The 15,592-nt window shown below is 36.9% G+C and overlaps 1 protein-coding gene across 4 annotated transcripts in view; it reads right to left on the bottom strand.

Annotated features, from left to right (window-relative positions):
• Nucleotides 1-15,592, bottom strand: part of SYNDIG1 (synapse differentiation inducing 1) — a 173,759-nt gene that overhangs the window by 39,131 nt on the left and 119,036 nt on the right. For all 4 annotated transcript variants that reach the window (XM_072140676.1, XM_072140675.1, XM_072140673.1 and 1 more), the window contains exon 3: nt 6,039-6,176. In XM_072140676.1, the coding sequence (XP_071996777.1) occupies nt 6,039-6,176 (138 nt within the window). The remainder of the gene's footprint in view (nt 1-6,038; nt 6,177-15,592) is intronic.

Genomic DNA, 15,592 nt, shown 5'->3' with positions numbered 1-15,592 from the left:
TGAACCATGCAAGATTTAGAGGCTGTTCAGGGACAGGTATGAAGCTAAACTTTGTAGACAGTCTTATACAGGCAGTCCCCGGGTTACATACAAGATAGGGTCTGTAGGTTTGTTCTTAAGTTGAGTTTGTATGTAAGTCGGAACTGTATATTTTATCATTGTAATCCCAGCCAGAACTTTTTTGGTCTCTGTGACAATTGGATTTTAAAAATGTTGGGTTGTCATAAGAATCAGGATTAACAATAAAGCTTCATTACAGACACATTTGATAACTGTTACAGCTGATGATTGTAGCCTAGGACTAAAGTACAATAAATGACCAATATCCAGAGGTCCGTTTGTAACTAGGGGTCGTATGTAAGTCGAGTGTTCTTAAGTAGGGGACCGCCTGTAATGGCTCATAAAGGATCAAAAGTCTACACCCTAGAATAACACGGATTTGGTTAGAGACAAATTGAGCTCTTCAACCAACCAACGTGGCATGTGCATGGCAATTACACAAGGGGAATATATATGCTGCAGAGTGTATCAGGCATGTGCTGTTCATGTCATGTCCCTACTGAGCCTCTGTATACAAACTAAACAAGTTAATATAGAGGGTTTTTTATTTTCTTTATTTTTATAATATGAACATTTAAATGGTAAAAAGGAGGAAATGGAAAAAAAACTTTACTCATAATAGAAACAATTAGTTTCAATTAATAAATTAATTTCCCAACCCACCGTGTTTACCCTCCCTCTTTCAGTCATCTATGGCATCACTTAATATTATAATGCCTGTGTGGATTGCACCATGTTACTAATCCTCTTCTGGTTTTGCCATATTTTGTTATATTCCTTAGATTGTCTCCACTTTTGGGCATTATTTATCTAATCAGTTTGTCTATACAGGCAGTCCCCAGGTTACGTACACGATAGGTTCCATAAGTTTGTTCTTAAGTTGAATTTGTATATAAGTAAATCAGCCATGATAAACTTACTCATGGTTGCTCATAGAATGCTTACACTTACTCATAGATCCAGTCACTGTGACTGTGATAATCTTCTTATATTTGTTATACACGTCCTCCTTCCTTCTAAAATACAACTTATTTTGCTAATGAGTCTGAGAGGCTCTGGTGGGTGTTTCCAGAGCCCCTCATTGCTGCAGCTTCACAGGCTGGTAATTCTAAGCAAATTCAACAAAAAAGTCAACAAGTTGTTCCCTACCAGCAACTGGTACTGGGGGCCATTTATTAGGTTTTTGTACCACCAGGAATTGCAATTATTTCCTCCTTAATGCCACATCCATTCCAAGTCATTGTGGAGGAGTGAAGCTGGTGTAAGCTCTGTGCACAAGTTATAGCCTGTGGCCATTCAGGTCTGTGTGGAGACAAGTTATTGCTCAATTCTATGCCAGGCAGGACCTGAAATAGCTCTCCTCCCCCCCCCCCAGAGTTCGTCGGTGAAAGAGGGGTGGCCATACACTGGCAGCAGCGTATTATTAATTCCCCCCACTTGAGTTTTATAGCTTCCACTATTGATATGTTGTAAGTGTTAGTGTTTTATGCAAAATGCTTCATTCTAAGAAGAAATAAATGACATGCAGATCAATGTATCGATGCAATCCCTCGTGGCATAAAACATTCATTTTTTAATACTAAAAAAGCAGAATTCACAAAATGCTTTGCACTGTGCAATTGAAATTCAGTACTGTAAAGGAAAATTATAAATAAAATATTAAATGTCAAGTGCTGCAGAATTTGATGGCGCTATATAAATAAAGGTTATTATTATTATTATTTTAAAATGATGGAAAGTTCTATTAAGGGAATTGACAATCGCTTTATCGTAATTCAGCATTTAGAAATCTGCCCAGTTACTGTATATAACATAAGGCTATCATATATTTTCTGCATCCCTGACCTTTTGTTGCAGGGAGAAATTTGTTAAACAATGAGACTAGGAGTCATTCATATGACCGTTCTCTTCATTCCTGATTTTATCTAATCTTGCATAGGGCACTACATGAGCTCTTGAGACATACCTTTTCTGTATTTAAGAGAACATTATGTATTTACGGTATTTACACATTTTTAGCAAACCCGGGGCACTAAAATATAGTTGTTTATAGTAAGGCCTGCTGACGCTTCTTCATGCTGCTCATGCGTAGGGCAGCACATACTGTAGTCCCAATTCAATTTCTATTCATGGGAATAGAAACTAGAATAGGAGATAAAGAAAACTCATGTAGAGGGAAATACATGATCTCCAGATGATCTGGATCCATGGTACTAAGATTCCAACAGGGGCCAATAATAACTTACTTTTCCACACACTCTGCTCTTTTATGGATTCCATATACATCCTTGTAGTTGGTTAGGCTTAGTACTACAAAGATGCAGAAATACCTATGCATAGTTGGATTGCATAGTTATTATGAGTAATCGCTTGGGTACAATAGAAAACCACAGATGTGTAGACCATTAGATTACTTGTTTTCAAAGGACTGTTACAGTAAGGCTAGTCATCGATTAACAGAATTGGGATGGATCAACAAAAACCGGTTGTTTCCTGGTCAAGATTTCAAGGCCAGTTTTATTCTTACATGGTAAATTCTGTACCATAAAGATTTTCAGAATGTACCAGTTTCAAGCTGCTACCTCAAGCTCACCTTTCTCCATTATTAGGAGCCTGTTTTTTATTTTACTACCATCTTAAGTGCTCTGGTTACATTGTTCTTATCACTTTCCTTTGATACATTAGTTTGTATTTGAGAGTCCAAGGAGGTCCTTTCTCTTTATTTTTCTTCCTGTTTTTTGTTTTTCATCATTTAAACACATTTATCGTCTATTCCGATGTGCTAAAATTCGCAAATGACATTTATCTTTTCAAATTGTCTAAAATTTGTGCCATTATTTGGCGCAAGATCCTCCATTCGAAACCATACTTAAGGAAAACTTAGAAAATGAAAAGAAGTGACTTGAGACATTTGAGCGACATTTTTGAGACATTTGTAACAAAAACATTTAACACAAAGAATTTTACTTACAGGATTGTTTTCCTTACATTTACAGCTAGTTTTGTAGGTAGTAGTCCACTGTCATTCTGTAATAGTTCTGTGCAGATGTAGCATATTCTCACAATGTTGCTACAATTACGATAAGCACGTGATGGAACAATTAGCAGGAAGGTTGCAGAGGCAACTATATGACTCCTAGTGAGTACTATAGACAGATCCCACTCTTTAGAATAGGGTTTATGCGAGAATACTTTTGGGGTTTCACCTGGTTGCCTCATAAACTGTTCTATCCTGCATCTAGTGGGAAAGTGTGGATGTACAAGCCCATTAAAATCACTCATTTTGTATACAAAAAAATTTTTTAGTGTCAATACATCCAGTAACCAAAGATCCAATATTATCTACTGAGAAGAAGACAATGTAGAAACAACCAAGATCCAAACTGAAGCAGATGCACCACTGTATAACATAGTAAGTTAATCAGAATTTACCTATATGAGAGACAAATGCCTTACAGGGTGTGAGATGGCGAACCATATTAATACCCATCTCACCTGGTGAACAGAGAACCCCAGGCTTACACATAGATTTGCAAAGAATAAGCCAACAGCAGAAAAGTTAACATAGGAAATATACCATAGGCAATGGGTGACATTGAGTTGTTTGGATCAAGAAAAAATAATGTAAGAAGCAGAATAAATGTAAAGATACTTGAGGAATGTCTGATGCCTTCTTTCTAGCATAGCAAAAGAAATATAATGGTATGAAGCTTTTGTGCGGATGATAAGGTGAGCGATATACACAGAACCCAATGTAATGCATCATTCAGGTTTTTGCTGTATTTCTATTATTTTATACAGTGTCATGCCATTCCCCATTGTCAAGGTTTAATGTTACACTTCACAATATACAATACATTGTTGATGCATAGCTATTGGCCATTATACTATTCAGACAGGGTTTATCAGATTTCCAGTTCTCTTTTCATTTGTGTAAAAGGCCTTTAGACTTGTCATCAATCTTCGACAACCTCCTGTTATTGGCTGGTCCATTCAAGAGCGAGGGGGAGTGTCTCAGACTACATCAGTGTGTGAGGTAAGTTGTAAGAATAGCTGGTGGCTAAGTAACACATGGGAAGTAGAAGAACCCTGCCAATAATTTTTTGTAACTATTAACCACTTGAACGTGAATGTTATCACACAACAGGTTATCTTAAAAACGGGAACTGCATTATAGCTTAAAGGGGTTATCCAGTCAAAATAACTTTTTTTACCTTAAAATGTACCTATGACTCTAGAAACTTGCAGTATCTGAAGGTCAAATGACCACCAGGAAAAAAGGTAAATAATGACCACCCAACCACCTATGAAAACAAGGATTTTTGCATTTTCTTTGTTTCTGGAAAATGTATTTGCGTATTCCCAAAATCCCCCAGTGGAGTGTCAAAGGCTGTAAGTCTCCACATGCCTGCAACGCAAGGTGCTCTTAATAAGTCTCCATGAGGAAAGCTCTTACTTCCCGACCACCCATGAGAAATCCATGCTCCTGTGGTCACCAGCTTATATTGGATACCACTCCCCTCCCATGTCATTTAAAAAAAAAAGCTATCCTCCTTTTTAAGTCAATTAAATGTTGTTCTGTCCATCCATTACATGGAAAGCCAAACACACGTGTAAGAGATTAAGCCTGACTTCCAAACTTTACCTACCAGTAACAATCACAGCTCTGCACAGGATCCATAAACATAAATCCACATGGATACTTAGATGATGGCGTGAAAAGAAGGAGGCTAGATAAGCTCATTTAAGTGTCCTCACTCCCCTTTCAAATGTCCTGATCTGGTTGGTACTAAGGTCAGAGTTTCATGAGTTCAGCCACTTCTGATAAGCATGGACTGTAGTGGTAACTACTACTGGAGGGAGAGCAGGAGGATACAATGACACACATGATCAGTGGACAGTGTATTCTATAGTTACTAGAGTCTCAGTTACATTTATAGGACAAAAATATGTTATCACTGGAAATCACCTTTATGTGGAATGGCACTTGGCTGCACAATTGTTAGAACTTAACCATATTGAGCTCTTGGGGGATGAGTTCAATTTTTAAGGCAATGAATAGTGATTTCTTGGGGAAGGTTTCTGTGAAATCTGCAATTACTGCATAAATTATGGATATTACTTCAAGAATGTTGGAGGGGGTTTTCCAGGAATCTTTGGGGAAGGGTGGGACAAAAAGAAACAAAGTGCACTTACCCTGCTGCGGTTACTGCTTTCCATGTTGAGTTTGTGTTTTAAACTTTGTCGTTTATAAATTGGCCAGAAGATATCTATTAACCAATCAGTGATCTTCTTAAGACCACAGGATGTCACTTGTGACCTAAGATGGCTTTCTTTGGCCACTCATTGGACAAAGCAGGTCCTGTGACCAAAAGGCCAGCATGACAAAGGAACCAGAGCTGGGTGAGAGTTGTTTTATTTTAGTCCCCCTCTGCCGTAGACCCTAGAAGGGTTTTCAACATTCCTGGAAAACTGCTTTGTGTTTTTTGCCACATATTGTCCTGCTGGTCATTTAAACAGTATCTCGATTCATATTTATATGTTATAGATAATTACTTTCTGTCTTGCAAGTATTGACCACATTAGTTGAATCCTTTACAGCGATTTATTCAATGCAATCGTTCTACAGCTTTTCAGAAGACACAAGAAAATATGAATAATATCCCAAAGAACGCCATTACAAATGAGGAAAATGCAGATAATAATGCAAATGAATAACAAGCCTATTACATTTTGCTCAAAAAAAAAACACGGGGAACCTTCATAGGCCAACATATTGGCTTACAATCATAGACGTAATGTTTTATGCATGAATAATTCATCCCTGAGAAAGCTGCCCCGCTGTAAAAAAAACCACATAATGCTAATCCAACAGAGGAGGAAAGAAGGATCTCTGGGAGATACATACAATACACAGATTCATTACTCCGACTATTTGACAGGTATGTGTTAATGATTGTCATCAGCCTCAGACTTACCTCATGTGACAAATAAAAGGCAGCAATTCCCAAAGGCCAGAAGCAGCACAGCATGGAAAATACACTGAGGCCAAGATGGTCTCTTGGTGGCATCATTAAGAAGTTGTCTTCGCTTTCTGTGTCACTTGAATAGTCGCTCTACAAGAACATAAACAGCAAATGGCAAATGAGTTAAAGGGCCATAACAACATAAAATGTAAAAGCATACTATGTACAACATCTGTGTTCTAACACACGTCGGAAATTCATCAATTCACTATAAAGGGCTTTTGTAGAGTGCGCTGGAAATAATGCTGGGGCCTTATAGGATGTCACTCAAAAACAGATGGGTTAAAGGTACAAACACAGCAAGAACCTTGAAACCTCACCATAGTTGGCCAAACCATGCAGTCTTTTTATTGCAGAGTCTGCATTGATGCCAGGACTGAATATAATAGTCACAGCATTCATCCTAAGTGTCTAAGAGCTGCACTGATGTCTATTCTCTCCACTTGTAGACCATGTTATATTACTCTTGGGTCTAGCTTTATGCCTATTTTAATTTAGGTCTTTTCTGTCATGCGGGGTAATGTTTAGAGGATAGCTCCATTGTCAGCAAGATGTTATTGCTTTCAAGGACATTGATTCAAAGCTTTAGTTATATACAAAAACAAGACATTTTGCTTTATTCATTAAAAGACTGTGCAAATCTCATAAAGTGGTGGTGTATTGCTAGCATATGGTCCATATGCACAGAACTTGAATAATCCTATTTGAAGACACTACTAGAAGAAGATGGTTAAAGCCCCAGCTTAAATCTTTATGGTAACATAATAATATAGTAATGCTGAAAAAATACATACACCTACCCAGCGCAGTCTATTATCCTACAATGTGGCTTTATAGGAAGACAAAAATGACGTTACCCGGACTATCAGACTAATACCCAACCTCCAAAGTTTCAGACATACTCTTAAAACCCATCTTTTTAGGCCTATCACCCTCGCTTTACTAATCCATCCTATGTCCTCCTCCTGTCGGTTATACAAAAAACACTGGATGCATACCAAGGTCCAGACTTCTCTGCAGTCACTTTAACCTTGGATATTTATATATGATGGCGGCTGATGGCTGGTTCAAGCAGCAAGATTTTTATTTATTAAGTTGTTTTATACTGTTCCCTTATAAAGAATGGCTGGACCATTATACAAGCTTTTTACTTATTGTGTCACCCCCCATCCTTATAGATTGTGGGCTCTTGTGAGCAGGACCTTCACTCCTATTGTTCCATTTGAACAAATATACAAATGTAATATTAAATTTGTATATGTCCTGTATGATTTGTAAAGCGCTGGGGAATTTTATGGCGATATGTAAATAAAGATTATTATTATCAACCCCGTGAGGCTGAAACCAATTTTTCCTCATTTTAGGAAAAACATGAAAATATTTCAGCAATCTTAATTCTTTAAAGGGAACTTGTCGGGGCAATTTGGCACACTAAGGTCCATATGGACCAATGTTTTAGTATCCCAAATAGCCCGGTATGATATTTTAAGCGAGTATATAAAAAACAAAAAACCTTAATACTCACCTCCTACCTCCGCTTAGTGAAGCCGATGTAGTACATGTGTGAAGTTCATTACACAAGCCCTGTAGGTAAAGAGGATGTGCAATGAAGCCTGGGTATTTTATTCTGGCTTCACTTTCCACATCACAAGAGGAGATCTTCAGATGTGAGTCTGCTGAGCCTCATCAGACATACATCTAGGTATGTATAAAAAAGTTATTTTACATTTTCTCCACCTACAGCCCTCATACCGGTCGATCTGGGACCTAAACCTGCAGTTAGTTTAGGGTCTAAAATTCACCTGACAGGTCATCTTTAAGTGAATTTCCCCTGACAGCTTCCTCCCTCTGCTCTCATACTAAAAGATCCTCTTTCATATATAGGAACCTTTTCTACATGTAGAGAATTCACCCATATCGCAGTGCTGGCTATGAAAATAATAGTGGCTTTAAAAGATCTACATATAACTACAGAGAGTGGTATCATATGAACATAATTTTCTTTGGGGTCTATTATACTTGTACTTTTTACTAGCTCATTGGGATTGACTCTTACTGAAAAAGCATATTGGGATTGACTCTTATTGTAAAAACATATTGGGATCGATTTTTGCTGCTAATACTTATATGCATATGCAAGTGACTTTTACTTTTATTTTCATTATTGAATACATGAAGGCGACTTTGATCATAATGCGATTGTTTAATACCTCTGTGTTTTACTGAGTATGTATTATATATACAGATTTTGCATTATATGTACTGATTTCATATATTCTATGGGCCCTGCCATAGAATTGTATAGAACTACAGGGAATATTTATATATGTATTTTTAGTGATTTTTTCTCTATTATGTAGTTTTGTATTTTATAAATAAAACATATAAGCATAGCCATAAAAAGGATTTTGGTGTTGCATGATTTTACCATTTTCACACTAAAAATCTTTTCACCCAATGATACCAGGGTTTGTAACATAGAATATCCTCCCATAACGCATTGGTGATCGTCACCACACACTTCTAGGTTTGAGTTTTTGTAATATTTCTGTAAGTGGAAATACTGTATTTTTTATAAACATTTCGAAGTGCAGCTAAAACTGAAAGCTGCCAGAAGAGATGGAAAGGATATCCAGTGAAATCTGAAATGTGTGATGAGTCAGGAAGCTGAGGGAGCAAACTGTGGTTTAGCAATAGGAAAGCAATCAAACTAAGAGCCTGTCAATCAGCACTTTGCCTAACGAAGTTGTGGCTGAGAGAAGTTGTCTAATATGATGCCAGGATGCAGGGAATGGAAGTTTTAGAAGGTTGTAGAGATTGACGGCTCTGTAACATGGTCTTGCCAACTCTAGTAAAACAACTCAATATATCACACTCAGTGTTTCGATTGTCTCACATCACTGGGCAGAAAGGTTAAAAACAATATTATTTTGGAAAAAATGACTGCATATATAAGATGTAAAAAGACAACTATGGATAAAAGTTATAGCAGTACCCCAATATAATATAAGGTGGTCCTTTTTTGCTTCAGAATCATTCCCAAAATCCCCTCACTCGAGTTACCTACAGTTTTGTTCATATAGATCAGCAAAATGCATACATGTTCTGTAAGCTCTGCAAGTTCACATCAAATGCTTAGAGAAAAAAAACCAATGATTAAAATGAAAACCTCCATTGTATGAAATAAACCAGTGCTGAAAATACCCCTTAAACTATAATGGGGTCCATTTTACCAGGTGAAATAGTCCTCTGTGCAGGGCTTGTTGTCAATGATTCCTGAAAGTATTGGGAGTTCACAAAAATTAAGAAGTGCAGTTTTACAAATAGTCCCTCTCGAAAGATTTCCGTGGCTTTTTAGGCATGAAAACTTGAAAGCCCCATTAAAATATGGGCATTACCTCCTGACAGTCCCATGGTGGGGTTTAATTTTGAGGGTTTGATAATGAAAACACCTACAGTCTACAGGTTATGAAAATACATATAAATATTCCAGTTTGTTTTTAAATATAATACACTGAGAATCAAAAACAGATCATTTTAATATGCAACTTTCCTGATTAATTATATAATAATATGATTATAAAAAAACATACTCATAAAATGAATTATAATAAAATAATTTTGGTATACATAGGAAATTTCTGAGGAAAACGTTGACTTACCTATGGAGCAGCATATCTATAGCCTACATACTAGAAGGGAAGATATTCCTTACACCTACTATCATAACAACCCACAACCACAAATAATATTACAGGGTTAATAACCCTAACCCAATCTGGGAAAAACAGATCAAGGAATGAAACAGGAGCCCACCTCCAGGACTTGTGTTTCGCACGTTGGCTTCATCAAGGGGTCCATAATTGAGCCACCTTTTTCCTCAGGAATTTTCTATGTATGTCATCATTATTTTATTATAATACATTTTATGTTGTATGTTGTTATATTGAACTGAATTTGTCAATAAAGCCTTGACAAATGTTCTTAAAGATGCCATTTTCTTACAAATGCAATACATATTTTCCTATTTTACATACTTGCAAAACTATAGATAATTTTTCTAGTACACACCACAATGGTAAAGTATCAAAGCACGAGCCATATACGTATCTGTGGGAATGGCGGAACAAGTGGAAAATCACAGAAGGATACATTATGGATATTGTACCTTCACCAAATATTGTGATCACGGCAATATAGCTGATGTTGATGTTTGTACATGGTGCCAAGAGCCACATAGATAAAAACCTCTGCCGAGATAAGTCCAAGTGCACACAGTACAAGTACCAACCAAATTATATTGTTCAGTTCCACAAGTCCAATAGATTCTCATATTATACCTTGCCTCATTTAACCAGAATGTAACATTCTTTGCATTATCTGATACTTATACAACAATTAAACTTGTCACATGTCCAATATACCAACATATAGTGCTCTTTTATGTCCACACAGGGAATCTTTAGTGCTAAATATTGTCAACAGAGGCAACTATCACACTTTTCCCCAAATAAAGCCCAAGTACAACCAAAACCTACTCATTTATCGTAAAGTCCAATTAAGACAGATAGGTTTTGCTCCCTACTCTGCCAAAACTTTCAACTGTATTGGCATCCTGACGTCACCAATACAGGAGGAAAAATTAAGATTATCAGTGTAGCATCTTGCTAGGGGCTCAAGAACAAGAAGAATGGCAAGGCCTGATCTGATTGATTCTCTATTGCTCCCCCCTCCTTTGCTTCTTCCCCCTCATTCCCATGAGATTTAGGACACTACTCCCCCACCCGCACCCATTCACCATATACCCCTGTTAGTTCAAGTACTATTGCTATGCCCCCTGACTGTACACTGCCTCTGCCATCTCTCTCTGACTTCCTATGCTTGCATGTAACTCCCGATAGAGGTCCCAGAGAGACTCTTGAATTCCTCTATTACAAACTAGAGGACAATCAGTCTCAGTGAATATACAAAAATAGAAACACCTGGACACAGTGGATTGAGATGGTGATTGTACCGAGCAGGGATCAGAAGCATGCATACTCCAAAAGAAATAATGATCCAGGTTCAGGTTCAATGTGTATAATAAAAACAATTGTATTTTATTTTCCATTAGCCATGACTAAGATATTTTATTGAAACGCGTAGACTTTGCCTGCAGACCTTTGTACAATTTTCTCCCTTTTGGATGTTCTATGGACATTATTGGAAATAGAAAATAAAATACAATAGTTTTTATTAAGCACATTGAACCTGAAGCTGGATCGTTTTTTCTTTTGGAGTATGCATCAGTCTCAGTGTACTTCTTAATATATCCACTGCAAGATAGAAATTGATACCTGGTTCTTACCTGGTTCTCGCACAAAAAGCAACTGTGTGTAATATGCATGTACTTCTATTGATTGTATGTGGATTGCCTATTTCACTCTGCACTATACCCTTAACTACATTTATGTCTGTTAAAAAAAGCTAAATCATTTTCAATAAAAATTTATTGAAAGTAAAAATGGCATGGCCTGGATTATCAGCTCCAAAAATAATCCAACCCCGTCCACCCATTCTCACTCCTCTGATAGACTGTGCGAGCCAGGCTGTGTGGTTCAAAAAAATTGTTGGGCGCCGAACATCCTGGGCAGCCTTGGACTGCAAGAGGAGCCTTTGAGACTGTTTGGTGGAGCAATAACCTGGGTGCCCACAGAAAAAGTTCTGGGTGCCACCTCTGCCGTATAGTAATAAACTGTGCTCCCAGGCAAATGGTGCCATATTCTGTCCATAGGGGGCATATATATACATTTATATAGAAAAAAAGGAACAAACATTTATACAAATGAGCACCAAAAAAACTTTTTAGCTGAATTTTAAAATATAAAAATTTGCTACTTTATTTTTGTAAACTTCCTTGATACCAATGTTACTATATGCAAAGCTTTTTCAATTGTGTTATTTTGATTGTGGAATAAAAGATTCACATAAAGTAATTGAATTCTAAGAGAACTTAAAACCTCTATTTTATACCTTACAAGAAGAACAAAATAATGCAACAACGTTCTTGTAATATATCATTGCAGCCAGGGACCCAGCTTGGATGGCAAGAGAAATAGACAATGTGTAATTTCTATGCCGGTTCAGGAGCTTGGCACATTTTTTACATCAGGAGATTATATTTTGATCAACTTTATTCATGAACCATGCAAGATGGGTTCACAAAGCACGAATATAAAGATCACATAGCATTTCAAAGCTGGAACCTTCGGGATGAGGCTGCGGCAAAGTCACATTAATCAAGTATAGTGTACTGTTTCAGATGGCTAATTCCTAGCTGCAAATCCTCAGCACAGGGACGACTTTGGTTTCTATGGGCTTTGTCCAGGCAACATCATTTCAGTCGACACAATAAAATAAAGCTTCTTGTTCGTTTTTGAAGCTTTCCATCAGGCAGCCATGTCACCCTTTTCTGTGTTGCCACTCTGACCCTCACATAAGGATTTTACTTACAAATGAAATCTGCTACTTTGCAGTGATTGATGGTCTAGTGAATCGTTTCTGTCAGAAGTTTCTTTATCCACATTGGCGTATAAACCGGATGAGCCCATAGAGGTTTAGGAAATGCTAAACTTCACGTTTTCTAAAAAACCTTTTGACATCCTTCTGTCTCCCTGGCCCTTAGTGGTGCAGTTTGGATTCCTACAGAACCTGCAAACCTCATAAATACTGTGACAAATCCAACAAGCGTAAAATATCAAACAATACACTATGTTTCAGTAACACCGCTAAGATGTGGTTTTATTTCTTTGAATTTTTTAGAAGTGGCTCGATCGGTGAAAAATAAAGCTGTCCATTAATAACATAAAACTTTTTAATGAAAGTTGATAGGTAATAGATTTTCTCCAGGCAATCAACTTTCAAAAGTAGGAATTTTTCCACATAATGTAAAAAATATTTATTAATTGAATAGTTTTAATTATGAACTTAAATGAGACAATGGAGCAGATTTATCAAGTGTCTGAAAGACAGAATATTTCCAGTTGCCCATGGCAACCAATCACAGCTCCCCTTTAAAATATTCATGAGCACTGGTAAAATGAAAGATGAGCTGTGATTGGTTGCCATGGGCAAATGGAAATATTCTGACTTTCAGACACTTGATAAATCTGCCCCAATATGTTGACCCCATTTTTAAAACATTACAATTTTTTTTTCCATAAAAAAGCACCAAAGCTGGTGCAATAAAGCCCAACAGAATGTGTGACACTACTTTCAGGAAGCAGCATTGTTTTTATGATTCAAAAATCTGTTAAAATGTAATAACTAACATCAAGGCAGTTTCCCCTTTCCAAAAAAATATTACATACAGATATCGATATGCTTTGATTTGATCTTCACCACCTCTATGATCACACGGCATAGGGGGGTGACCATATTCTTCTCCACCAAACAAGGTGATTATGTTGCCAATACAAACCTTTTTCTACTGGTGTGAATAGAGTACCTTTCATGCATTCAACACTCAGGATATATGCACAGTATAGGTCATAAAGAGATGATAGATGCAGGTTCTGCTTCTGGGATCTGCTTCTATCTTGGGAACAGTGGTCCAGGCTGAACAGAGACTGTGGAATCCGTGCACATCCATTCCCCATTCAACTCTACGGGAGCAAGGTTAAAAAGTCCAGAGTATTCAATTGAAGCTAAAGTTGAATGGAGATTGGCCATGCAGATGCAGCATACTCTCTGTTCAGCTCCACTGCTGGATGGAAGTCAGCAGCCCCCATTTCCTAGTTGTGGGATACTCATTTCTAAACTATTTATGATGTATTAAGTCTCCATGGAAAAGCCTCTTTGTCTAGCTTTTAGGAGTCCCCTGAAACTGAATATGACCAACAATGTTTGGGTATGGCCTGCATAATTTTTCCTCTTTTTAGATCAGTACAAGGCAAATTAACTACGTTTGGGGAGTCAGGAAGCACACATCAAAATATGGGTAATGTTATTTTACAACATTTTAGATGATCAAAGTTTTGATAGGACTTCTAGTAATTAGTACACTATAATTGACTTTGTATAAAATTATAAGAGATGGTAACTGGTGTAATACTGTAATATATATTGAGCCCTATTCTCATTATATTTACGATACATTTTGAATGTTGTGCTATTTGCACCATATAAAAGTCTGGAATCATCTCTTTACTTTAGTGTATTTTTTGTTTATGAATTCATTTTAACCCCTTAAGGACGCAGCCATTTTGTAGCTTAAGGCTCAGCCCGATTTTTTGGATTCTGACCTGCGTCTCTTTATATGGTTATAACTTTTGAACACTGTTACTTATCAAAGCGATTCTGAGATTGTTTTTTCCCCACATGTTGTACTTCATTTTAGTGGTAAATTTTGGCTGATAAGTTTTGCGTTTATTTACAAAAAAAAAAGAAAATATGATAAATTTTTTGAAAAATTTGCCATTTTCGAAATTCTAAGTCATTGCGTTTTCAGGCAGATAGATTTACCACCTAAATAAGTTGCTGAATAACATTTCCCATTTGTCTACTTTACATTTTCATAATTTCTGAAATATCTGGATAATTTATTTTGATGTCACGCGGCTTGCAAATAGAATATCGCTTTTCCGGATTTTCAGAATTGACTATTTTGGGGATAAATACAGTTTTGAATGAAATTTTACATATTTAGCATCAAAACCCCCTATATAATCTACCCATTTTCAAATCTGCACCCCTCAAGCTATCAGAAACAGCTTTTACGAAGATTGTTAACCCCTTGAGATCTTCATAGTAATTGAATCAAAATGGAGGTGAAATTTAGAATGGTCATATTGTTCCCTTATACGTTCATTTAGCACTAAAATTTACACATTTCCAAAATATAAAAAGAGAAAACCCACCATACAATTTGTTCTGCAATTTCTCCTGAGTACAAAGACCCCCCACATGTGGCTGTGACTTGTGTTATGGGGGCACAGCGAGGTGCAGAAGGGAAGGAGGGCGCTGCAGCTGCCAGGATTTTAGTTTCCTCATTGGCCCCTTTTGAAGGCTATAAAATTTTCGCTTTTTCGTTATTGGGGCCATGTGACGGCATTTTTTTTGCGGGACGAGATGCTTTTTCCATTGTTACCATTTTGGGGTTGGTATCACCTATTGTTGAAAATTTAGGAACTTTTTTTGAGGGCAGGAGTAGAAAAGCATCAATTCTGTACTGGATTTTTTACTCTTTTTTTTTTTGGTGTTCCCCGTTTAGCCTAATAATCCTGTTATCTTTATTCTATGGGTCGATACGATTACGGGGATACCAGACATGAATATATTTTCTTACGTTTTACTAAATTTGTCAAACAAAACCCTAATGTGGGGAAAAATCTATCATTTATGTATTGCCGTCTTCCAAGTGGCATAACATTGTTACATTTTTGGCTACGGAGCTGGTTGATGGCTTGTTTTTTGCGGGACATGTTGTACTTTGCACCAGTATCATGTCTGAGTACATATGGTTTTTT

Source organism: Engystomops pustulosus, chromosome 3 (genome assembly GCF_040894005.1).
Source record: "Engystomops pustulosus chromosome 3, aEngPut4.maternal, whole genome shotgun sequence".
NCBI lineage: Eukaryota > Metazoa > Chordata > Amphibia > Anura > Leptodactylidae > Engystomops > Engystomops pustulosus.
The sequence above is the reverse complement of the archived record's forward strand: the minus strand, read 5'-3'. Positions and strand labels throughout refer to the sequence as shown.